Here is a 26,371-nt window from a genome sequence, read left to right as displayed (position 1 = left end):
TCAAGCTACACACACACACAGAGATATATATATATATATATATATATATATATACACACACACACACACACACACACATACATATATATATATACATATATACATATATACATATATACATACATATACATATATATATATATACACACACATGTACATGTATATATACATATACATGTACATGTATATGTATATATACATATACATGTACATGTATATGTATATATACATGTACATGTGTGTATATATATATATATGTATATGTATATGTATATATATATGCATATATATATATATATATGTATATATATATATGTATATATATATATGTATAGATATGTATATGTATGTATGTATGTATGTATGTATATGTATACATATATGTATACATATATACATATATTATACACACACACACACACACACACACACACACACACACACACACACACACATGTACATGTGTGTGTGTGTATATACACAAAAAGTTATTTATGATGTTTATAATAAATTTATAAAATTATGGCACATTCTTTTTTTGATTGAAAATTATGGCACATTCTTATATCTCCATTTTGTTGATTATAAATCTTTGAATATATTAAAATGTGTGTGTGTGTGTGTGTTTTATATGTAATTAGTGATCTTGTTGTAGTTTATCTCAGATTTTATCACGGTTGTTGTATGAAATTAGACAATGTATAATGTCATGAAATCAATTTAATTGAATTCCTTTTGATCATTTGTGTAAGTAAAATAAGAACACACACACACACACATTCCTATATATACATAAATATTTATACATGAGAAGGGTGTTTGTATTATTCTATATATGACTAAAATCTCTATTGCATTGAGTTGTAAGAACATCAAAGTAATTAGTTAAAAACATGAAATTTAGATAGAATATGCATTTTCATTAAATATTGCATGCAGAAACTAAAATGTATTAAGTGACGCAAAGTTATCATTCTTGCATGAAAGAAAATTTGCATTTGCATTAATGATGCATAATTTCACAACAGAAAGATGGTATGCATAAAGTATCATGTTCTTTATTATTTTGCATGAAAGAATAAGAGTTATTTTCATAATTTGGCACATGCACGTTATGTTTGTAAGTAAGGAAAGTAGTTTTCTCTTTCAGTGTGTGTTTTGGGTTTACTATTCGGGATGGGTGCTAAATATGGGCTAATAGAGGGAAGTAGAGATGCTTTTCAAGATCTACCTACCATTTTTAAGTTTAAATTATTTGGCCAACATTAGGTGTACCATTGAAAGAAGGATGATATTTTATTATTTTATTCTCTTTTCCATATCTTAATAGTAGGGCATAACATGTGCATATATGAAATGCATGTATATATATTAGGTTGCGCTAGATTCCATCATGCTCGTCATTTCTAGGTTGTTTGGCTTCTCGTGCAGGGTTGCGTATTCTTTGGGTAGGAAGAATTTCAAGGAAGCGTAAGCTTCGTCATTCAGTGGGAAAGTGATTGAACCACGTTCTCATCTCTTGGTTTGCAGATGACCATTGGGTTAGTGGCAACTGGAGACTCCAATGATTATGTTACTTGTATTTATATATCATTACCTATATATTGTGGTGGCTAGATGGGCATGAGAGTTTAAGTCACTCTCTTGTATACCATATTTCATGTACTTTCTTTTGTGTTTTGGGTTTACCTTTTGAGACAAGTGCTAAATATGGGCTAACAGAGGGAATTAGATATTGTTTTCTAGATGTACCTACCATTTTTCAATTTAAATTCTTTGGCCAACATTATGTGTACCGTTGAAATAAATGGATGCTATTTTATTATTTTATTCTCTCTGGCATATCCTAATAGTAGGGCATAACATGTTCATATATGAAATGCATGTAGATATATCAAGTTGTGTAGACACCTATTTCTATCCACTTGATTAAATGAATTTTATATTTGTTTAATTATCATTCATCCATTTAGTAAATTCACATTTAATTAATCCTTTCTCCTTTTCAACTATTAATTAAATTAATATTTAATCAATTCACCCCAACCCTCTTCTTCTATTAAATAAATAAATTATATTCAAATTATTTTATTTAATTCACCTAACCAAATTCAGACCATAAATTAAATAAATAAATCATATTTGTTTAATTAAATACCCCTTTCACATTTAAATAAATTGATATTTATTTAAAATCCAAAAACCCTCACCCACTTGCACTTTCTAGAAAAGGCAAGTTGCACACTAATCCTTCTTCTAATCAGGTATAAGCACCTATCATTAGCCTAATCCCCTTCTAAGTGTTTGCACATTCCTAAACTAAATGATTAGAGAATAGTCAATTCTCAAAACATTTAAGGCTCTTACAAAGCATTAAAAGCCTTTTTCTCCCTTCCACAAGTTAACCCTCAAAGTCTCCCCAAGCCTTAAAGGATTTGATCCAACTAACCCATCTTTGACCCTTGGTTAGAGACTTATCCCTTAACCTTACCATCCAAGGTAACCCTTAAGTATCTTCAAGCATTTAATGCTTTAACTAAGGTAAACATTTAACCCTTGCACATTCCTTTATCCCTTGGATAAAAGCTTTATCCATTAACCTAACCTTGACCCAACCACCCATGGTAACCATCATGTCTCTTCAGGCATTTATTGCTTTGTCCCTCTCCTCTCAAGCCTTCTCATGTTGACACTTGTCAACATGTGATTGGCTTGAAGGGAAACCCATGGATTGAAGATCACCCCTTACCCAAGCAATCTTAACCCTTCCTCCATCAATTAAATTTCAACCCTTCATTTGCCCATTTCTTCTAAAAATATAGCTCATTGTTTCATTATCAAGGTGCTACACAAGTCTCTTTCATTTTGGCTACATTGATCCCTCACATATGTATTTTTCAAATAATCGAGTCTCTCTCACACACAAGCATTTTAGAAGCATTTTTAGATCATAATCTTATTATCAATTAAGCAATTATTCATGTTAGCATAGCAATTACTTATCATAGCTTAACATTTTTATTATCATAGCATTTTCATTATCATACATCAATCATAATAACACTATCGCTCTCATATAGATGTTAATTGCATAGCATATAGGTCATCTTATCATAGCACTCATTCTTTAGGTTGTCATTCTGAAAGTCAAGTGCTCGATGATTAGAGAGCAAAACCATGACTTGAGGAATCCTTGTAGATAGAGAACAATGGAATGTCTTGGAAGGATTGTTTGTTCAATTTATCAATAATTACCTCCTTTACTATATAATGGCTCATTGGTATGTTAGTTACTTTGTTCTTAATCAAATGATACCATGATATCTAGCATACAGGTTGCACTAGATTCCATCATGCTTGCCATTTCTAGGTTGCTAGGCTTCTTGTGTAGGGCCAAGTATTCTTTGGGTAGGAAGAATTTCAGGGAAGCCTGAGCTTTGTGGTTGGGTAGAAAAGTGCCTGAACCATGTTCTTATCTCTCAGTTTTCGGATGACCATTGGGTTAGTGGTGGATGGAGACTCCAATGATCATGTTACTTGTATTTTTATATCATTACTTGTATATTGTAGTGGGTAGATGGGCATGAGAGCCTAAGTCATATTCTTGTATATCATATTTCATGTACTTTATATACTCGATTAGACATTTTTATACATGAGATGTAATATGTAATTTACACACACACACATATTGATGATATTTCATTTCATTTTCACATTTATGTGAAATTGAGTTAATTATTTGGTATTGTGATGTAGTTTTGGGTTACATCCCTTACATAATTTATAATTCTTGTAACCACCCTCCCTCAGAGGAAATCATCCTAATCTTGGAGGAGATTTAATTGATATCTTTTACTTTAGTTATTGCAAATAAAGTAGATTCACCATCCCCAAGATCAACTTCTAGGGTTTTTTAAAAACTATCTCCAATTTTGTGAAGGCAGTCCCTTGACCAATATTATAGTCGAAGGCTATACATTTGGATCCACATTGGACCATTTGATGGCTCCATAGCCTATGGATTTCAATTTGTTTCCTATCTTTGAACATAGATATAGGCTACATCATTTTTCCAAGTGCCATTTCTCAAATTGTTTTCCCTACTATCTTTCATTACAAAATCCGTAACGAAAAACCTTTTTGCATGAAGAACTTTTTTGTTGCTTTGACCCAAGTTTATTGATACACCTTCACATTGAATCCCTACTCATTGTCTTCTCCAAAACATGATTGATAAGCACAATCGACATCAATTCCTTTGCATCTTTGTCCACAATAGTAGCCACATTGTAATGCCTGCCAAAATACCCTAGAGAAACCAAACATCTAACATACTAATGGAGATAAAATTTTTTTTGATTAACATCTAATAACAACTAATGTAACACATAACATCTCCATCTAACTACATTCGTTAACCATTTACCTATTATGAACATACATCATTACACATTTTATTAATTAACACAAGCAGAAATAACATAACACCATTAATCTTTCCCTAGGGTACTTCAACACCATTACTTAATTTAACTTCCATAATGATATCATACTCACACGGCAAACATATTCCATCTTGAATTAATGCATCATATTTAATTTCCTAATCATGAGATATGCAACCTACTAGATTATCTATCCATCATGATATGCACAACGTTCTATCATTCTAATAGCATATTACATTTCTTCTTTAAAAAAAAAATGCAAGACAACCCCTTAATCCTACATTAATTTTATGCACCAAAACCAAATGTGTTTTAACCCATCATTCCATATCTACATTCTATTTATCCTTTTCCATGACAATGCAATCCTATTGCATGAGTATAACCCATCTAAACATACTTCAATCGCATCTAATACTAACATGATCTCATTCCATCTATTATGATTATCTACTCATAATGTATAAACTATATTTCCTTATTTATTTACTTAAGCATGAGAAAGCACAACATCACACTAATCCTTCAATCATAGAGTTCATTTATTAACTTACAAACATATAACATTATAAATCCATTACTTTCAATACAAGTGCATGATAGTCATCATATAAAAGTCATTTACCATTCATCTAGCATGATATACTTTCCATTACTACTCAAATCAATCCATTTCCTATTAGCCATATTATAAGGCCTAAATACCTTTTAATCCCTTTTACATTCTATTATACATCCTAAATATTCCATAGAATAATGTAATTAAACCATAATGCAACCCCATTTCAATTTAAAGGTACATATGATCACATCCTTACAATAATACAATTACATCTCTAATGTCTTATTATAATTTATGACATAATCCTCATTTCCAACTACTACATACAAGAATATTAGATTACATGAACTCCATTATATTCATTACATAAATCTGCTACAAGGTACATCCATAATCATCATGAAGAAGAGTTTACATCCATGCATGAAGAAACCAAGAGAACATCCCAATGTCTAAAAAGCACCAACCACCTGACCATGTGGAACCAAAGGAACCACCCCCCGTGCTAGGAGATGACACAAGGTCCCAACACACACTCTAAACCTAAGCTGACACCTATAACCAAATAGACTAATTACACAAGGACTCTCATGCAAGAACCCACATGATACAACAATAATAAACTCCCAGAGGCATACAACTCAACAAGGCATAAATGCTTCCAATAAGGCATAATCACACATCATAAAGGGGGACACGTGTAGGAGTGGAGTGTCATCACATGCCATCCTCAAAACAAAATAACATAAGACACTAGCCTAATGGACATGTGGAGCCATCTCAACCTATGAGAGACTAAGGAAGATTAGCTTACCGTCTTCACGACCTTCTCATGCTTATCCTAAAACATCCACCTAGGACTAAGTCATGAGGCTCAAATCAATTTATTATCTTATTAATGAATCCAGCTACCCAACCCATTAATTATTAGGTTATCACTTAATCACAAATCATGGTAAACTCCCAATGTGCCTTGGCGGTCTATACTTCATGCATCCTTACAAGGAACCTCATGCAAGCCTATCTCTCGTGATCCCGGTCATCACATGTAAGCCCACTCTCCCTAACATGGTCCAAGCAATAAATGCAACAAGAGGCTCATATCAACAATTAATTTTGAAATAATAATCATCATACAACCATACATGGTCATCCAAAGGTCATAAAACCAAATAAATATTAAGAGCCTCATAGCATAAAAATGTATCAATAAGATAATCAATCTGCTCATCAAATGAAATAAATATCAATAGCAAGGCACATCAACTTGCTGGATTGAGCACAATAAATAACTCTCTCTACCATGGCTTCTCAACATGATAGAGGCATAAATCCATCATAAAGATCATATAGAAGCAAAACCATAAAAGATTCATCAAATTGATCAAATGCACAATCTGGAAAATCATCAATAAACATCTAAAAAGCCTCTGGTACAAAATCAGATTTGAAAAAGCCAACCAGATAATAAAAAACTGAGCAAATACTGAAAAACCACATAATAGTGCATATGACATGCAGTTTAGCGAATTCGACTCATTACTCAGTGCATATGATAATTACTTCAGCGCATATAAATATTCTTTCAACGCATATGATAATTAATTCAACGCATACAAACAACAAAATAGTGCATACGAGTAACAGAATAACACATATGACAGAATAAATAGCGCATATGATCAAAAGTTTAGTGCATACAATAATTGTTTTAGCGCATATGAATCAGACAACAAAAAACACGGGAAACAGTAAAATTATGAGTCTAAATTACAAATCAAGGGAATTTTTCCAAGTCTCGAAATCGACTGAATAAGTGACGCCCAGACAAGACTAAATAAGAGCAAAAAAACATAACTCAAATCCATAAATTCATGAAGGAGAAAATGCAATTCAAACATAAGAGCTTTCCTTCCACAATACACAAAAAACTTAATACAAATAACTCAAACCAAGACTAAATCACATTCTCCAGATTAAACCACACTCAAGAACCACAAGGATACCTTAAAGAATCAATTAAAGACAAGGGATAATAAGATTAACTCTCTGCGAACTCCCTTCATGGTAGTGCCCATGCAGAAAAACTCACAGGAGTAATCCAATATCACAAATAAACCCAAAATTGTTGAGCGCAACCAAATTCCTCCAAAAACCCTTCAAGCCAAGATACTCTAAGAAATCCAAAAGCCAAGATTCAAACAATAGAAATTGCACAGAGTCGTGCGTTCAGGGAACACTCCCAGCCAATGAAATCAAAGTATTTTTCCCAAACTCAATAGTTCAACTATATATTAAAATCTATGCACATAAACATTTCTCCAAAACTATAGTATAAACTATATAATAAATCTTTTTCCCCAAATTAAACCCACAACAACAATTTTTGCAGACAGGAAGAATACAGAAAAAAATAAAATAATTTTTACAAAAGACAAGAGCTCCAACCTGGAATTAGAACTTATGGAAGAAATTTGATGAAGAGCTCCAAATCCAAATCCAAAACACAAGCTCCAACAATACAAGCCAAAATCCAAATGTTGTAGAAAAATCTCCAAGAATGGTAACCCGACAATAAGCCTAGACTACCCAACAAAAAGAAAAACCAAAGCAAAACCTTAGCCAATGAAAATAAACCAAAACATAATATTTTCTACCAACCCCATGTTAGGTTACTTTTATATTTTCCATTTTAAATTCAACCAATGGGAATGGAGGGTAGGTAGAAGTAACACAAAATCTTCTGATACAATTAAGTGGGAAGATATTATTAGTTTATTCAAATATGCTCATACACTCCCACTAATAAATAAAATCAACTATATAAATAAAACATAACCCATAAATAAATAAATAAAATAAAATTAAATATAATCTCATAAATAATCAAGCCAATAACATTTAATGGTAGGTGGGGAATATAATAAACTCATTTACTCTTGTAACAAGAGAAATAGCTAAAATGATATAAAATATTATTTACCAAGTAACAAGAGAAATGTAATAAGATATTATAAAGTATTGATTACCAATGCACAAACAATAATGGTCATGCCCTATTAAATATCTAGGCACTGTTTAAAATAAAACCAATTAAATAATTAAATACAAGTTGCCAAGGCTAATATAATAAAAGCCGATTTAGTAAATAAATAAAAAATAACCAAGGCTCAATAAAAAAATTAAAAGCCACCAATAAATATTAATCAACATTAAAATATAAAAGCGTTATTAAACAATAAATAATAAATAAATAAATACCAATTAAACAATAAATCAATAATAAATAAATAAACATTAAATACCAAATAAGTAATTAAACCATAAACATTAAACGAAAAATAAATAAATAAATATCAAATAAATGATCAAACCTCAATAAAGATTAAACAATAAATACCAAATAAATATTAAAATCACACAAAATAAATAACCATAAAATATCAAATAATTAAATACTCAAAGCCAATAAATTAAATGCATTAAAATAAACATTATTAATTATAAAATCACACATCAAAGATCACATAATTAATCTAAACATAATCAAATAAATCAACCATCTCTAAACATACTCATAATACTGAGAAGATCAAATTCACTAACTGACGTGGCGAATTACGCAAAGATGCTACGACACTTGGTGCACATCTTAGACCTAGAGTAAGTGAGGGGAACTCATGTCATCTTCGAATCACATAAGCCATTGGAATTAAAGACATGCTCAGACCTGTGAAGCCAGGTGAAGTCTATGTCTGGTACCTGCAAGGTCCCGCAACCACAAAACGATAATACAACATATACATATATATCATAACAAGCAAGGATAGAGAGTCGCGACGATACATCCCGCTCGCAATGAGTGATGTGAAATCGTCTCTATCACGAAGGCAATTAAAAAATAGTCAAACACATCTCATAAGCATCTCATCAAATGTAATCATGAAATAGGGTTAGTGTAATCATAATCAACATCAAATCCATGATCAATATAATCTTTCGATAATCTATCACCTAGTAAGCATATAGTATCCATCAAATCACATGATCAATAATGATAGTATCAACACCGTATAAATAATCCAAAATAGCATATGCCCAATAATGTCTATCATCACAATGCGTAACTAAAACACATGAATAATCATCATCCAAATCATCATAAATAGTCGAGATAAGTCTATCACGCATGGAATAAAAGTCAACTCTAATCAAAACAAGTCAAGTCAAGTCAAGGGTGGACACTACAAACATTCACAACTTCCTCAGTCATTTGCACCAGTTTTCCTATGGAAGTCTCCTCGTCACCATCTCTACTCTGCAGAAGTTGCATTTTCGCATCCCTATATTACATAAATATAATTAAAATAATATAAATTTTTAAAATAATAATTAATAATTAAGAATCAATTTACGACTAAACTTATATTTATAAAGATATATAAATTTCATTACAAAATTTGCAACAAAAAACCTTTTGGCATGAAGAAGATTTTCGCTCCTTTGATCCAAGTTTATTGACCCACCTTCACATTTAATCCCTACTCATTGTCTTCTCCAAAACATGACCGATAAATGTAGTCGATATCAATTCCTTTGCATCTTTGTCAACAATAGTACCACTACCAACATTCACCACTTAACCAACACACTCTCAGATGGACCCCAAAATAATGAAAATCTTAAAATAATAATAATTAAAATTTAAGTTTAAGGTGAAGTTTATTATTTTTATTACAATATTATGAAGACGAACACATATAAATGATACTTGTTCTTAAATACAACACCTTAACACACATTATTTTAATTTACTTACCTTGTAAAATCCAAATAAAATCCAAATAAAAATATACAGTTCAAAAAAATCTCATAAATAAATTAATAATAATTCCCTCATTACCAGGTTTAAATATAAGAACAAAAGGCCTAACACAAGCCTTATCCTATTTCAAACAAAGATTAGGGTTTACTGGTGCATGTGAATCTTATCAGGTTAGCCTAGATTAAACCTAGGAAAAGGATATTTTTTCCTCTAAAAAAGGGATGACAAGCGAACTCTTTTTAAATATAATATTTTTAAAATTGTCCTTCGGGTATAAGAGGAAAAGGTCCAACATAGGTCTCATCTTGTTACAGACAAGATTAGGGTTTAAGGGCAAATGATCTAGACCGTCGATCTCAACAATTTGTATTGTCTTCTCAGATTATAACTCTTAGAACTTGTTTTTCAAGGTGTTGAGAGCTTCTGCAAGACTGAGAGAAGAAATTCAGCCAGAGTTATTTTAGCAGTTAGACTCTGCAAATCCATTTTCGAAATGGTGAATTTACTTGTGTTTTTGTTTTCTTTTGTCGTTGTTTCTTTTCCATTTTCTTTTGTTCACTGTGTATATGTCAGTATGGCCCTTTTTTGTGTTTATGGTTTTAACTCATTTCGGCTATTTGCTTATGTTCCGTAGATTTTTTCATACTCTATTTGAGAATGCATTTAATACCAGGTTTTTTTTGGTTTAAGGAGTATTTTTAAATATAGTAGATATGGTTGGTTGCTCATTTAATAAGGTATTACAGGGTTTTGTATAATGTGGCTGAGTTTGGTGTAATTATGTGCAGGCTGAAGCTGTGAACCCAAAAGCATATCCTTTGGCTGATAATCAGCTTTCTATAACTATTTTGGACTTGGTGCAACAGGCTTGCAACTATAAGCAGCTTAAAAAGGGAGCTAATGAAGGTCAGCACTACTCGGTTCAATAAATAGGGTGCTATGTTTTACCATTTTGTTTTCTGGCGCTGACAGGAACTATGAATGTCTAGAATAGTATCTTTTTTTTTTTTTTTTTCGGTATTAATGAGAATGCTGAGTAAATAGAATAACACGTATTCTTATTCTGTTTCTGGCGTTAATATGAAATGCTTGTGGTGGGTTCAGCTGTGGTTCCCTTTTCTCTTAAATTTCATGCCTTTTTAGGAATTACTGCTGAGAATTCATTCGATGAGTTTGCATAAGTCCTCAAGGGCTTGCCAGAATGATGAAGTCTTAGAAAAAACCCTTAATTGGCATAATCTAGAGAATTATTGTTCTTGAATTGCTTGCCATACAGAGTGATGTGATTTGAAATAATATTTAAATAGGCTGCTCAAGGAGATGTCTTCAATGCATCAGAATTGTTTGGACTGTTTAATTGGCTCTGAACACCCCCAAAATTACTGTGAATCCGTCACATTATATAAGTCTGCAATGTTTGCCACTGAAAATATCTGTCACTTTTCTTTCAAATCTGCTGCATATTATTTGCAATTATTCACTAGACTCGGCCACTGATTTATGCTCCTGTTAAAACAATCTTCCCCTTTGGTAGCAGACCAATTTAATCTAATTGGTGCTATAACAGCTATCGCCAATATTAAATAAATTCAAACAATGTGAACTGCTTCAATCGTGACAAAGAATATGGATTGCTGTGAGCCAATTATGAATGTAGATTTGAAAGGATATTTCTTTAATTACAAACTGAAAATTAATAGAATCTGCACAATGATTAGTTCAAGGTGATTTTTGTGTGAAATCACTCTAAGATATTGCGAGTCTGGAAGGTTTTTGTTCTCCGGTTAATTGAACCAAAGTCCAATGGTCCAACTGGGAGTAGAAATCAGAAAATAGAATGGTTGATCAAATATGCCTTCTTCTCCTTGCTTGGCCTCTCTTAAATAGAGTTTCCTTCTAAAAGACATAATTTCTTATATTTCCTTCATGATCCTTGATTGATATTTGAGAGGAATTGTTTAAATTAAATTTTAATTACGAGAGACCTTATTTAATATCTTAACTTTACTCGAGGCTCTATTTATTATGATTTTATTTTATAATATCACTTAAGCGGTCCCTTTTGTGACATTAAGAACCTCTTAATTTATTATTATAATCCTATTTCAGTATTTCCCTTGTGCAAAATTCCCGTCTCATGGGAAAATGCACGATAGGTGATTGGTTTTAACTTGGCTTAATTTCGGAGAAGGGACATTACAAATTCCCAAGGCCCGTGGGGAAATGCATGATGGGTGATAGGTTCTAACTTGGCTTAATTTCAAAGAGGGAACGTCACAAAATTTTCTTCCCCCCGCCCAAAATTCTCTTTGTACTTCTGTACAGAATGGGGTTGTTTGTAAATGGCCATGGCCAGCATGGGTATGCTAACTTTGCAATGGTTTTGAGAACCGTTTCCTAAGAATATCTGAATGTGGCATTCTCAAAACTTCTCATAAAAGTTCGGTTTTTTGCTCCCTGGTTTATAGATCTTCCTCTGACCACTGGAGCAGGAATCCTTAATGACCACCATATCTCCTTATAACATAATTCTGTGGATGCTCTGTAAAGGGACATATACTTGTCTTCCCAGTCTAACATGAAAAACCAATGTCAAGTTTGCCATCAATATTATCTAGCATTAGCTTATTTGAAACAATTTGTTTGCCCTTATATCTTAGAAATTTAGGTAACAATCCTATTAAATAGGAGGAATCACTTTGAATTGCTTGAAAGACCTGACAGCATAAGTAAAGGTTATTATCAAGGATTTATTCTAGACAGAGAATGTGAAGAAATCCATCGAAGGCTCAAGGAAAACATACATCGAATAAGTGAAAAAGCTTGATAACCTCCTGAGTAAAAATAATGAACATTGTTGAATGCTTATGTTGAGGACTTATAGGCTGTCATGTTTTCAGGGATTGAGCTATGGTTCTAGTAGTTTACTTTGATAGATAGGAAAGGGGGATTAATACATCAAGACAAATTATGGGTAGGGTTTATACAAGTAAATTTAAAAAGTTATTCAAGATTAACAACTACAAGTCAAATATGGACCCTACTGATGTTTGAAAAATTAGCCTAGTAAAACTGCATTTAAGGCCCATTTTCAAAACCTTCTAAAATTGGTTTTTAAAAGTTCTTTCAAACCCTACTTATATGTGAATATTTTTGTGTAATTTGAATATTTTTGAAAAAAATTGTGTACTGAAGTTTTATTTTAAGAGTGTTGTGTATCCCTAACACAAATAGGTAGGTTAGGGTATTTTTTTCCATGCTTCTAAATTGTTTTCTTTCATACTTCAGCTACCAAGACTCTGAACAGAGGAATTGCAGAGTTCGTTGTTATGGCAGCTGATACTGAGCCTCTTGAGATCCTTCTCCATTTGCCATTGTTGGCTGAGGATAAGGTATTTTAACTGTTCAGACAAGAATTATTTTAGTATATTTTATGGTTTTGTTATTTGAATTCTATAGTTGGTTATGGAGATAGCCATCCGAAATTTTGGTCATTTTGAACTTGATCCATGTGGAAACTGCTTTTTGACTGGAAAGTATTTCTTGCTTGCTATTTGTTCTGTGTATCTTGCAGAACGTGCCATATGTGTTTGTACCATCAAAACAGGCATTAGGTCGGGCATGTGGTGTCACTCGTCCTGTCATTGCTTGTTCTGTGACAACTAATGAGGGAAGTCAACTAAAATCACAAATTCAACAGCTTAAGGTAAGTCTGAAACTTTTAGATGATAACATATAAATATTACCGTGCAAAATTCTGAGAAAACATTGACAGCCAATAATATCATTTTTCAAACTTTTACTGTTGATGTCTTGATTGTGGAAATAGTTCTAGTTTTGTTGTTTTGTCTTCTAACAAATTTTCCCCGTTTTGTAGGATGCCATCGAGAAGCTTCTTATTTAATGCAGTCTTATATGCTCTACAACAAGGTCAATAGTAGTTCGCTTGCTTTAATTTTATTTGCCCATCTAGGTAGCACTGATGACATGGTCCGGAGGGCAAGGATTGTCTGATGCCAATGTGACTTGTCCATTGAGAATGTTAGTTGTGGCCGTGGAGGTTTTACTATGATCGAGGAGAGTTGTAGTAACAAATTTTGATTGTAACTGGAATCTTGTAATATTATTGCACAGTTGCAGTAACTTTATTTCTCTCACTAAATTATGCTTGCCAATAAATCCTAAAGAATATGATGGTTATGCATTATTTGGATCTTTTTACTACCTGGTTATTGAAACTTTGGTTCTGATTTTATTCATTGGAAATCTGTGTAGTACAGGTTTCTTAAAGAGCCATAATGTTTAGACGTACGCCTGCCTATTCTAGTAGCTTGGAAATAAGGGTGTTGCTAATTTGAATTTAAGAAAACTCTTCGACTTATCTGTACACCATGAAGTAATTTTTGTATCCAAGCCTTTCTTAACCTATTTTATGCCTTCTAAATGTTAACTAAATGTTAATAATGGTGCGATTATATTCCTAGGAAACATTTACATGTTCTGTTGTTATTTCCATTTAATTACCTTCATCTTAGCAGAATTTTATCTCATTTTTTATTGAAGTGAATGAAGGGACCACAAAAGCAATTGGAACATGCTCTGTGATTATTTTTACTAAAACTGACTTGGATCTTAGGATTAATGACAGTTTTCCTTATGATCAGTTGAGGTATGACCACTAAAGCACTTGGAGGATTGTGCCCAAGCACCTTTTGCCAAATGGGTTGTGGAGTATTTAATTTCTTGATTTTGTACTTTACCTTTAAACTCATAAAACACACAATGGGGCAAATCTTCCAGTCAGGATCTGGACCAGCATCACTTTTTAGGTTCAATGCTCTGATAGGTACTACTACTTCTGTATGATGGTTTATTGCAAAGAATGCCAATTTCTTGAATAAGATATGCTGTTGATAGTAGACAAGAATTTAAAAGAATGTTGGATAAAACAGTGACCGTTTGCATTAAGGAAACAAGACCTTGCGGTAACAATCTTTAAAAGTGACTTCATGGTTGAGAATTGATTGCCTACTTTGTAGGACATGCCTAAATTAGTACCTATTTTTAAATATATAGCGACTAAATTTTTTGTAAGAGCTATAATACAGCTTGTACTCAATAGTAGCAAAGGAGCCAAATATATGATACACAGAGAGATGCAATAGGGGGGTGCTTTTATTAGCAATTGGTTTATTAGTCCCTGCCTTGTAGGCCGGAGACTAATGTATTCACTTCAGCTACCCAATGCAATTAATTATTTCTGGGGAATTGTGTATTTATAAAAACAAATGCTTATTCTATAGTTTGCACAGGTATTAATTTCAAAATTTAATTTTCATCATTTTCTTCTTTTTTCTGATCATTCTTTATTTTGCTGGGTCTTTTAGTTTTTCATTAAAAATCTACTAAAAAATCTTCTAACCAATAAGCTTTCAGCAGAAATTTTTTTAAAACCATTTTCTAATGTTTTTAAAAAAAAAAAAATGGAAAACAACACAGATTTTAAATGGCTGGACAAAAATTATTTTCTTGCACCAAAACTTTTGCACCACGTCAATACAAAACCTTTTAATATAGTCATAAAACAACATTTGAGGAATGCTAAATTTTTTAGAGGTAAATTTTATAAAGTAGGAAGCTGTCTACATTTTGTCCATAAAATCTGCAATTAATCTATCCCCTCCATAGACTAGATATTTGCACTAATTTAGGCCTTATTTTTAAATCTTTATGCTCCAATTTTTTTAATTTAATTGTATATATCATAGGCGGTGATATTTTTAAGTCCCTAATGGGAAATTAAATGCTTATTCTATAGTTTGTATGGGTATAAATTTTAAAAATTTAATTTTCATTATTTTCTTTCTTTTTAATTGATTTTGACTTTTTAATTTTTTTTTCAATTTTTGCTTTTTTATTTTAAGTCTAGCCAAAAATCTTCTAATCTATAAGCTTTGAGTAGGGAAAAATTTAAAACATTTCTTTATTTTTTTATTTTTTTTAAATTGATATTAATTTGCTTTGAAACTTTGTTACAAAATATAAGGAATTTATAAGTTTCACAGCCATCCAAAACTATGGCTCTCTGCTGTAATTCATTAATTTTTTTTTTTTAACCTATCATCATCTCCATGGTCCCAACACAAATTCTATTAATTGTTTTGGTTAACTTCTAGTATCTAAATGGACTATAGTTCATTTTTAGTTGTTTTAAGCAATTTGGTGTGTAAGCTAAATAATATAACCATTGAATCATTATTTTCTTTAAGATAAGGAAAAATAGGATTATACTTTTTGCAATCAAAATTGAATTATCCAATCCATAGCACAAAATTCAAGTCAAATCATCAATTGAACACAAATCAAATTTCTTATCAATCCATACTACTTTTCACATTAGGGAGGGACTTTAGTTGCAACACGAGTTTCGAAATGAAAATGTTAACTTCATTTAATGTCTGAGGCTGTCACTTTCTACTCAAAAAGAGTAGAAAATGTTAACTTTAATTATATAACAATTTTATTGTCCTCCCTATTTGATTTGCCCACGTGTTTTCTTTGAATTTCTCTTGTACGTATTTTTTTATTTCTCCATTGTTATTTGGGCAACCTTTTAGGTTAATACTGCATTTATTCATCCATTTAATGTTTTGTTTCATCCATATGTTTTTCCTTCTATCTAGTTGTATCTCCATGTTTTCTAGCCTCCTTAAGTAACTTAGCAGTCGGAACATAGTTGATTCCTCAATAGGGAAAGCCCCCGCCTTTGCTAGGACAATCTCATATGGGATAGATGCTTTAATATTGAGACTAGTTGTAATTAAATGTGTTTGTAATCTCTCTATTTGTCTCCATTTCCTTGTTGAAGTGCCACTGTCCCATACTTCGCATCCGTATAATACCGCATACACCACAAGAAGTCCAAGAAGAGTTTTCTTAGTTTTCCAATCCCACAATTCTGCTCTTTTACATATATTTTGGAGTGAGTATAAGGCTTTCCATCCCCCTTGGATCTTTTTTGCTCTACATGTTTCCCAGTTGAGTTTATTGTGGAAATCTAGGCCAAGGTACTTATATTCATTGACCATTTGTAAGGTGTTTTCCTCAAAAACAAATTCTCTATAAACCACCTTTCTCTTCAAGGTAAAGATCATGACCTTGGTTTTGCTAGTGTTCACCTACATCTCCACCTCCTGACAAAAAAGTTCTAGAGCCTTCAAGTGTTCTTTCAAATCTTGTGTTGTTTTTGCCATTAAAATAAGGCCATCAATATATAAAAGCAACTTTATTACATAGTTGGCCAGATGAACCTACAGGATTGTAATAGGCTTTTTCATTTAAACAATCATGAAGAATGTCATTGGATTGGATTATCTATATTGGTTTAGATTGCATTTTCATGGCCTTATGAAGGGCTGTATTGACTTTAAACTTAATGCTAATTATTAAAGCAAAATCATGTTAGCTTAAACAAAGATATGCTTAATTGGGTAAGTAGTGTATTGTGATTGATGACTTGAAACAAATTATGAAATCAAATGTTAGGATGGAACAAAATTAAAAGTGAAATAGGGTTAATTTTTAGTGTATCAAACTATAATGTTATTTAATTAAGACTCAATTGTCTACTTTATTAACTCATATTTTGTAATTAGAATTTCACATGAACTAATACATATAAGAATTGGTTTGTTTAAACACTTATTGTATGTGGGTAATGCTTGAAGGAAGATCACTTGTTCTAATATTACGTAGACTCAAGTGTCCTTAATCATGGAGTTTCTCCTAGATTAAGTTCACTTAGTTTGTTAATCCACTCAATATTTTTGAATCTAGGTGATGCTTAAAGAGGTGATGTATTGGGACTTCCTAGGATGCCAAACATCCAATACTTCAAGTCAAATGTTTTTAATCATGAGCATGTTTAAATTAGAGTAATTGGGAAAGTGACCTTTTGAAAAGTCTTTACTCTTCACCTTGTGAGCATAACGTAGATGTAAAGTGTTGAGCATTCATGTCCATGAAAAATAGGTAGATTTGAACCACTAATAAAATACAAATTAATAGATTTGATTAAGAAAAAGCTATTAAATCTTGTTAAAAAATATTAAAAGAAATATCAACCTTAAAAAAATAATTTCCTAGCTCAAAAGAGTCAATTGCTAAACATATAAAATTATCATCCACCTTAATAATCAACTTGTGGATCAATTCTGCAATGAAGTCTAAAGGTTTATTTATTATCTTTGATGCAATTTTTTGAGCACTTGAATCATAGACAACATTGCTAAAGTATTCTTTTAGGCAAGGAAGGATTTAGTCTTTTCCTTCCATTAACTGAAATTATAGCTTTTGTTTTTACAACCTTAAACTTCACCTAACAAATAAAAAGAAAAAAACTTTTTTTTTTTTTTTAATTAAAGAAGATTTGAACTCAACACCATCTAGATGTCTACAACATAAACTCACAACTTATAAACACCCATCTATCACATAAAACCTAATACTCGCCACACGATTTTTCTTTTCTATCCCTCACACACATATGTTGAAATTTGCAACCTCTTCAACGCCCTTTCACATCCAACACTCATCACTTTATAGGCCTCTAATTTGAGGTATAAAGTTCTTGCTCTATGTTTATGTTTATTTTAAACACAAACATATGAATAATGTGAGAAAAGTTTTGATTGTGCATTATTTTACATAGCATAGAAATATCCTTCATCACTTAATATTCATGAGGTATATGCTGTAGCCTTCAAATGAATTGCAACTGCCCAAACCATTTGGAGCAGTCATTTTACCCTTATACACTCAATCCATTCCTCTTCTCACACCTCTTGTGGATAGCAACTATCCATTGAATTGAACTATGATGTATGCCTAGGAATTTTACATGTTCTGATCCCATATAAAGGTCAATACTTGATAATATTATTTGTAGACAGGAGAACATATTTATACAAGGAGAAATGCAGTTGTCATAACCGCGATAGTTTCTTGTATTAAACAATATAATAGCTATGCTAACAACATGAACCAAACTCATCAAATAATACAAGGGATTCGATGTTTAAAAGACTTATTAGAAGTTTAATGTACTTAGCAATCATAAGGCTAAATATAATGTATGGTCTTAATATGATTTTAAGATTTTTGGATTGGTCGAAATACTAACAATAGTAAGTTGGGAAGAGAATATTGAGATATGTAGTAGGAACAATATGACATGGAATTATTATATTTTACAACTAATAATTTTGATTTGATTAGTCATATTAGCAGTGATTTTGTAAGAAGCATAGATGATATGAATTGTACATTTGGATATTTTTTCATTTTGGATTCAAAGTAGTCTCACGGGCATTTAAAAATCAACTTATAGTGGCATTTTATCAACTAAAGCATAATAGGTAACAACATCAAAATCATCTAAATAAATTTGATGTGAAGAGTATTGAAAAATTTATTGCATAAGTAGAGAATCCAACATTGATATTTTGTGATAACACATCAACAATTGTATTGTAAACTAATCATGTTTTTCATAAGAAGAGCAAACATATTTATACTAGATACCATTTCATAAGAGAGTGAGTAAATAATGGATAAAATTTAGAATTTTGTAGATTAAAGACTAATTGACATATTTATTCACAAAGGCATTAGCAAGGGAAAAATTTGAATACTTAAGATAAAAATTTGGAAACAATTAATAATAGAAATTAAAGGAGTTGTAGGAATAAAATAAAAGTTTGTAAAAAAAAAACATTTTTTAATCATTTTTAGATGAAATAAAAAATATTAAATATTTATTAATGATTTAGCATGCCATTACATATAAAATTAAAAAATCCTTTATAAACTCAAGACCTCTATATTGGTTGATGTCTTTGTTTATTGCCTCTATTCACCCATCAAAATTTTGCCACTTATGATAATATAGCTCATAATAGCAAGGTATTTTTTGGGTAAAAGCTCTTGGGCGCCCACTTAATTATTTTGCCTTCTTTTTATTTAATTTCATTTAGAAACTAATAATGGAGGTACAAGGAATGTGTACATTTGGAGCTCCAAATGCACGTGAATGCTTGAGAATGGCAATACCAATTTCTCCATGGAAAGCATGCTCAATGGAGATATTGGAGATTGTTTCAAGTATGTTTAGGGTTTTCTTTGTTGATGTTTTAGGAAGCGTGTTAAGGCTACTTACAACCCATGATGTATCTTTAATCACAAAATTCAGTAATTTGTCTAAAGAACTACTATGGTTTCAATGGTATTATCACCCCTACAAAGGCATTCCTTCTCACTTATCTACGTAAAAGCTAATAATTTTATAGATTTTAGACAAATATGGTAGTGATTAAAAGAGCCTATGGCAGAGATTACTAAGCAAGTTAAATTAATTAAAAAAAGCTTCAATTAAAGATTATATGCTTTTTTAATTACTTTAACATTGTTTCACTCAACAAATACTCTTAAAAATATCTAGACTCTCCATTACCTAGACTTGGAATAAGAACTATTCTTAGAAACTTCTTTAGATTGCCTCATGTTTGGGGATTTGTTCACAAATCCCATAAACTACCTCACATTTTGGTGATTTATTCATGTCATTACATGGGCTACAGGGTATGTGCAGGATCACGAGGGGCCAAAAAGTGATGATATAAAAAAAACACATTTTACATTTGCCCAAAAAAGCAAAAACTTCATGTTCACTTTTTGGTTGGCTTGGATGTCATTACATGTAGCCATGGCAAAAGAACAAAGCATAAAGGATATCGAAAAATATCGTATATCCAACATTATCAATATTATATATTATATAATATACGATCTATATTATAATATATAATATTATTAAAATATAATATAGTATTAATATACAATATATAATTAATATATAATATATTATAATATTAATATATAATGAAAAACCTAAAAAAAGGTATAAGATATTTGATACCTGTGGGTATTTTATATACCCAAATTGTGCTCGTCATGGGTCATTTTTACCCACGAGTTTAGAGTTTTTAGCGATCCGATATTTGAATGAATCCGATATATGATTTTCTTAACAAATTTTCATCGATTCCAAGCATCAAATATGAATTGTTTTTGAAATCCTTTTTTTTGTATCATTCATTCACATTTTTTAATTTGTTTTTCCATTTTTTTAGTTATAAATTAGGTTTTTTATTTGAAATACACTTTGTTGTTTAAAATTTGTTAATTAAATATAAATTTTCAACTTCAATCAGGTAATATGGCTGAGAACAATGAAAATCCATAACCACCAAAATTTCCATATCCTCCGCTACCAAACCCCCCCCCCCCCCCCTCAATTGATGAATTAATTGGTTAAAATTTGGATCAATTGAGGGGCATTGTTGATGTCTATAGTACAATCCCTCATTTATCCCCGATGTTAGCCGCATTAAAGTCAATAATCTGTAATGTAGAAACTGTCATCTCTGAGCACAATGTCATTCTATTGTGGTGAGATTGCACGAGGGAACGATATGCAGTTGGGTTGTCCTATGATGAGGTGAAGAACCTTGAAATATCAAAAGCCGAAATAGCCACCCTATAATCCTTACACTGGACAACCTGTTGACGTTAAAAAACTAAAACTTTTTATAAAATGGTGTCAAAATGATGATATGTGAGATAACTTCTAGGATCATTGGTGGATGGTTTTTTATTATAGACCACCCAACAACAATCTGGATGTGTCATTTTATTTTATTAATAAATTATATTTTGAGTTTGTGTTAGGAAAGCATGTAAACTACTTTGACATAAGACATTTCTAGGGCATGGGGGAGGCATGCCCTAGGATAGACCTGGGGCAGTTTGAGTAGTACAGGGCCCATATGTTCCCCCTCCTCACATTTCTCGCCCACCTCTAGTACAACCTCCAAATATTATTGCGGAGGTAACATCATAGACTATATCGGATATTCACTCTTTGAGTGGCCTTTTGGTTTCTTAGGCCGCGAAACTAGCTCAACCACATGACCTTGATGTCGACGGTGGATCGGGTGGTGTTGACACATCCTCCTCGCGTCCGCATATTTGTGTACCGCATACTTGCACTATGTGCAATCACATATGCTTAGGTCCTATTAGACAACCTATTGATCATCCCATTGACACATCTGATTATGAGATCCATGATATGCTTGATGCACTAGATGGGACAAGGAGTGGAGCACACCTTGAGGAGTCCTCACATGCTCGAGACAAGGAGACACCTTCATCATACACTGACAATATAGTGGTAAGACTTAAACTTATAATTTCATAGTGTATTTTATTTTAAATGAATATTTATAGGAGATAGTATTAAGTACTAATGTTTATATACATAATCTATTTAATAGTTGATGTCTAAGGACGAGATCACATAGGTCCTGGATGCTACCCTCTCGACCATTTCATTTGGCCTTGATAGCTACACAGTATATATTTTTGCACTTAATCGTTTACAGTTTTTATTGTATACATGCTTGTCATTAATTAAATTATATGTTCACTTACATGTTTGTCTTATTTTACTCTTGTAGGACACACCTAGTGCGAGTGAGGTGCAACACAATCCAAAATCTAGAAGCACAATGAAAGACAAGGGAAAGGTAGTTGAATGCAAATTTGATTGAATTAAGAGTTTAAAAACATAATGATTATACATGTCTACATAGATTGATAGTTTCACATGCCATTTTTATGTATAGGGAATTATTGGTTTCACATCCTTGTTGACTGCTTCCACAATTCCTGAAGGAGCAGAAGAGATGCCTCAGGTATGTGTTTATTTTATTTTGTGTTTATTAAATATGTTCCTATCATCGATAATTATATGCTAACTTGTATCAATTTTATGTTTGTGAACATATATAGGTTGTCTACGAAAATGTCAGTAACATCCCTTCTCTGCCACAGACATATTCTAGGGCTCCTGACTATCCTAGGAGAAGACGTAGACTTGAGGTAAACAAGAATTCAATTTTAGAGTTCAATCATAGTTCAATGTATATTAATTTTGATGTTAATTTTTTGAAAGTAAATTATATAATATAACTAATCTCAATTGTGGTTTGAATTTTTCCTGTGCAGGATCCTTTAGAGCTAAAGGGTGCTTTGAAAAGGATCAAATTTGATGATCCATCAATAGATTAGGATGTGATAGAGACATTTTGGGATTCATACATGGCCATTTGGCATGCATATTTTATATACAAACATACACTTGTATATGGAGATACATTTTGTTTGAGTTGGTTTTTATATCGTTTTTGTATATGGACATACACTTATAATTATTCGACAATTTGATATATAGAAGTTGAGATTCGATATAATTTGTTCCTCATGTGAATGTCTTCATTCTTTGAAACTTTAATCTTGAATGTAATAATGAACACTAGCATATTATATTATATAATCTTGAGATTCGATATAATTTGTTCCATCTAAATCTTATGTGTTAAATTTGGTTGCCTTGGGCAACTTCGCCAAATTTAATGACCATATTGGTATTGTTATTAATCATAGCATGGAATCTTAGTAATGACAAATGAAAAGTAAACAAAATTGGATTTGATTTCATGTTCTGCCTCCTATGCACTTTGGCATATTTGAGCCAAAAAAATTCAGTTTATGTGGATGTAATACGTATGGTTATTATGTTTAGTAATGTTGGAGGACAAGTAATTGCAAAATTTCAAAAGTCATCATGGGTGCAAACTGTCAGTGCCAACACATCTAGGTAGATGGTTTTACCCTAGGGATACTCTTGTTTTTCCTCCCAACTCATCCTAACACTCAGTTCCATACTCTAGCAACGTTGTCCCTTAAGTGCCCTAAGTGCAAAAAATAGTTAACTTTGATAGGCTATTTCTCAGAATCCATGGCACTTGCAAATGATCTATCTAAACCTATAGGGTTATGTGAGACCTCTTTACAATAACCTATCTCATATTTTCAAGATTTGAAACATTTTTCCTAGGACAATGATTTTTCTGTTGACACTAAAATTGTTAAAGGCATTCAATGAAAAGTTGCAACGAAGCCTACTTCTCATTTAGTTCATCATGGGTGTGAACCGTCAGTGCCAACTTGTTTGGTTAGGTGGTTTTACCCTAGGAAAACTCCTGTTTTTCCTCCCAACTCGCCCAAATGCTCAGTGTCATACCCTAGCAGCGTTGTCCCTTAAGTGCAAAAAATTGTCAAACTTTGACAAGTTGTTTCTCAAAATTCATGGCACTTGAAAATGATCTGTCTAAACCTACAAATTCACATGAGGCCCCTCTACAAAAACCTGTATCGGATTTTCAAGATTTAGAGTAATTTTCCTAGGGCAACGATTTTTATGTTGAAGGAAAAATCATCAAAGACACTCAATGAAAAATTGCAACAAAGCCTAATCCTCATTTTGTTCGTCATGGACGTGAACCCTTGGTGCCAACATGTATGGTTAGGTGGTTTTACCTTATGCATATTCCTCTTTTGCTTCCCAACTCACCTAAACGCTCAGTGCCATACCCTAGTAGCGTTGTCCCTTAAGTGCCCTAAGTGCAAAAAAATGTTAAACTTTGATAGGTTGTTTCTAAGAATCAGTGGCACTTGGGAATGATCCGTCTGAACCTATAGGGTCACATGAGGCCCCTCTATAATGACCTATCTTGAATTTTCAAGATTTAGAGTTGTTTTCTTAGGACAACAATTTTTTTGTTGATGCAAAAATCGTCAAAGGCATTCAATGAAAAGTTGCAACAGAGCCACCACATTGTGAGCACTTCTCATTTAAGCAATCATTTTTATATGAAAAACATCCATCATCTCTACGACATAAAAATAGATCTAGCAAGTCCCTCGATGATCTTATAATTTGCATTGCACCACACTCCTGCAACATTATGTTAGTATGCAAAGTAGAAAAAATAGAGCATAATAGTTTGTGGTACATTGAAAACTCCACATGGTATTTGCAACAAGTATTACGAATATTAAGAGGTACATAATAAAATGGCTTTAGAGATTCAAAAGCCCTTTGTGAGATTTTCAAAGTTGGATGTGCTTCGCAAAAAAAATTGTACAACATTGTTTGGCTTGATTCCAAGAAATGTTTAGGATGCGATGTGTGGTCTCGATTGCCAATTCTTAACTCAAAAACATCCTTTACATTGGGTGATACTCTAGATTTAGAGTGCCAAAATGTTGAATTTCCTCCTTCACATTATCATTTAGCTTCTTATCAACATGTGGAAGCCTCCCACTAAAAGCCCATGTATCATTTTGAAAAGGATCATCGAGTCTTTCTCTTCTTGCAAGTGCTCTATCCAAAGTTTTATGATTTATGTTGAAATCAACATTAGTTTGTCTCATAAAGTGAGCCTTTCTCAAATGATGGCTTGCTAATGAGGTTGTAATCACTCTCTAAGCATCTCTCTTATATTTTTCCTTGCTATTGTTTCCAATAGAATTGAGAGAATTACAAATATTTTTGACAATAATAGAATTTTTTTTCGTCTTCTTGTTTAGATGAATCTTCAATTTGGCTAGCAAAGGTCTCATCTTTTGCATGTTTAGAAATTGTACAAAAAGTTGGCATTGCTTGGTCAATTCCTTATTGCTAAAATATTGGTTGAAAAGTTGCGCAGCCCACAATTGAACAGTTTGTGTTGACCTCTTGCCTTCAAGATTGTCTATAATATTCTCATCAATTTCAAGTAACCATTTTGGGGTTCTTGAAGGTCTTGAATTTGGAATTTTTTTTTCCTCCACGGGAGGGCCTTTATTTCTCATGTAATTTGGTGATGCATAATGTTCACTTGGTTCAACATTTTCACATTCAATATCAATTCCAAAATTTTTACTTTGAATTCCCACATTTTCATTTCCAAAATCAATATCATGTTGAACATATTGAATATCAATTTCAACATTTTTATCTCCAATTTTAATACCATGTTCAACATTTTCAATATCAATATCTAGATTTTCATTTTCATTTTCAATAGCATTGTCAACATTTTCATATTCAATTTCCTCTTCACTTGAAATAACACTTACGGGTGGAGCAGAGGCCTCACCTTCACCAATATTTGACATACCTTGTCTTCTCTTCCTACGACTTTATCTATCTCTTTGTCTACATGCTTCAATTTTCTCTTTTGAAAGTTTTCTTTTATGTTTTTTCTTTCTATGACTATTGCTCCCCATTATACCTCCACAAAGATGCTAAAAAATGATTGCTAATGAATAATTTGTGTAAAAGATTCTCAAAAAAATAGAATTGTGTCTCAGTCTGTCTGAAAAACTGTGTTTGTCGCCTGCAAAAAGAATGTAGGGACCGTTAGAATGCTCAAAAAGGCGCACTATCCTCTTTTGTGTGGCCTAGGTATCAGATATCAGATATTATCCAATTCGATGTCTGATCTTTTCATAAAGGCGCCAAAAATTTCATTAGCGCCCTTTCTCATAGGTATCAGATATCTGATATCCGATATCTTTTCATAT

The 26,371-nt window shown here is 32.0% G+C and overlaps 1 protein-coding gene across 1 annotated transcript; it reads left to right on the top strand.

The window, feature by feature from the left end:
- The first annotated feature begins 10,114 nt into the window (after positions 1–10,114).
- On the top strand, positions 10,115–14,059 carry LOC131038952 (uncharacterized). Its single transcript, XM_057971565.2, has 5 exons — positions 10,115–10,334; positions 10,627–10,744; positions 13,127–13,230; positions 13,413–13,544; positions 13,716–14,059. The coding sequence occupies exons 1-5, from the start codon at positions 10,332–10,334 to the stop codon at positions 13,740–13,742; spliced, it is 384 nt and encodes a 127-aa protein (XP_057827548.1). The 5' UTR covers positions 10,115–10,331; the 3' UTR covers positions 13,743–14,059.
- Positions 14,060–26,371: the final 12,312 nt, after the last annotated feature.

This window comes from Cryptomeria japonica, chromosome 3 (assembly GCF_030272615.1).
Source record: "Cryptomeria japonica chromosome 3, Sugi_1.0, whole genome shotgun sequence".
Classification (NCBI taxonomy): domain Eukaryota; kingdom Viridiplantae; phylum Streptophyta; class Pinopsida; order Cupressales; family Cupressaceae; genus Cryptomeria; species Cryptomeria japonica.
The sequence above is the reverse complement of the archived record's forward strand: the minus strand, read 5'-3'. Positions and strand labels throughout refer to the sequence as shown.

Bases quoted from the DNA above. Each gene is read 5' to 3' on its own strand.
- LOC131038952 (XM_057971565.2), top strand. The intron at 13,231-13,412 runs GTATTTTAACTG...TGTATCTTGCAG, and splicing joins CATTGTTGGCTGAGGATAAG to AACGTGCCATATGTGTTTGT. The intron at 13,545-13,715 runs GTAAGTCTGAAA...CCCGTTTTGTAG, and splicing joins CACAAATTCAACAGCTTAAG to GATGCCATCGAGAAGCTTCT.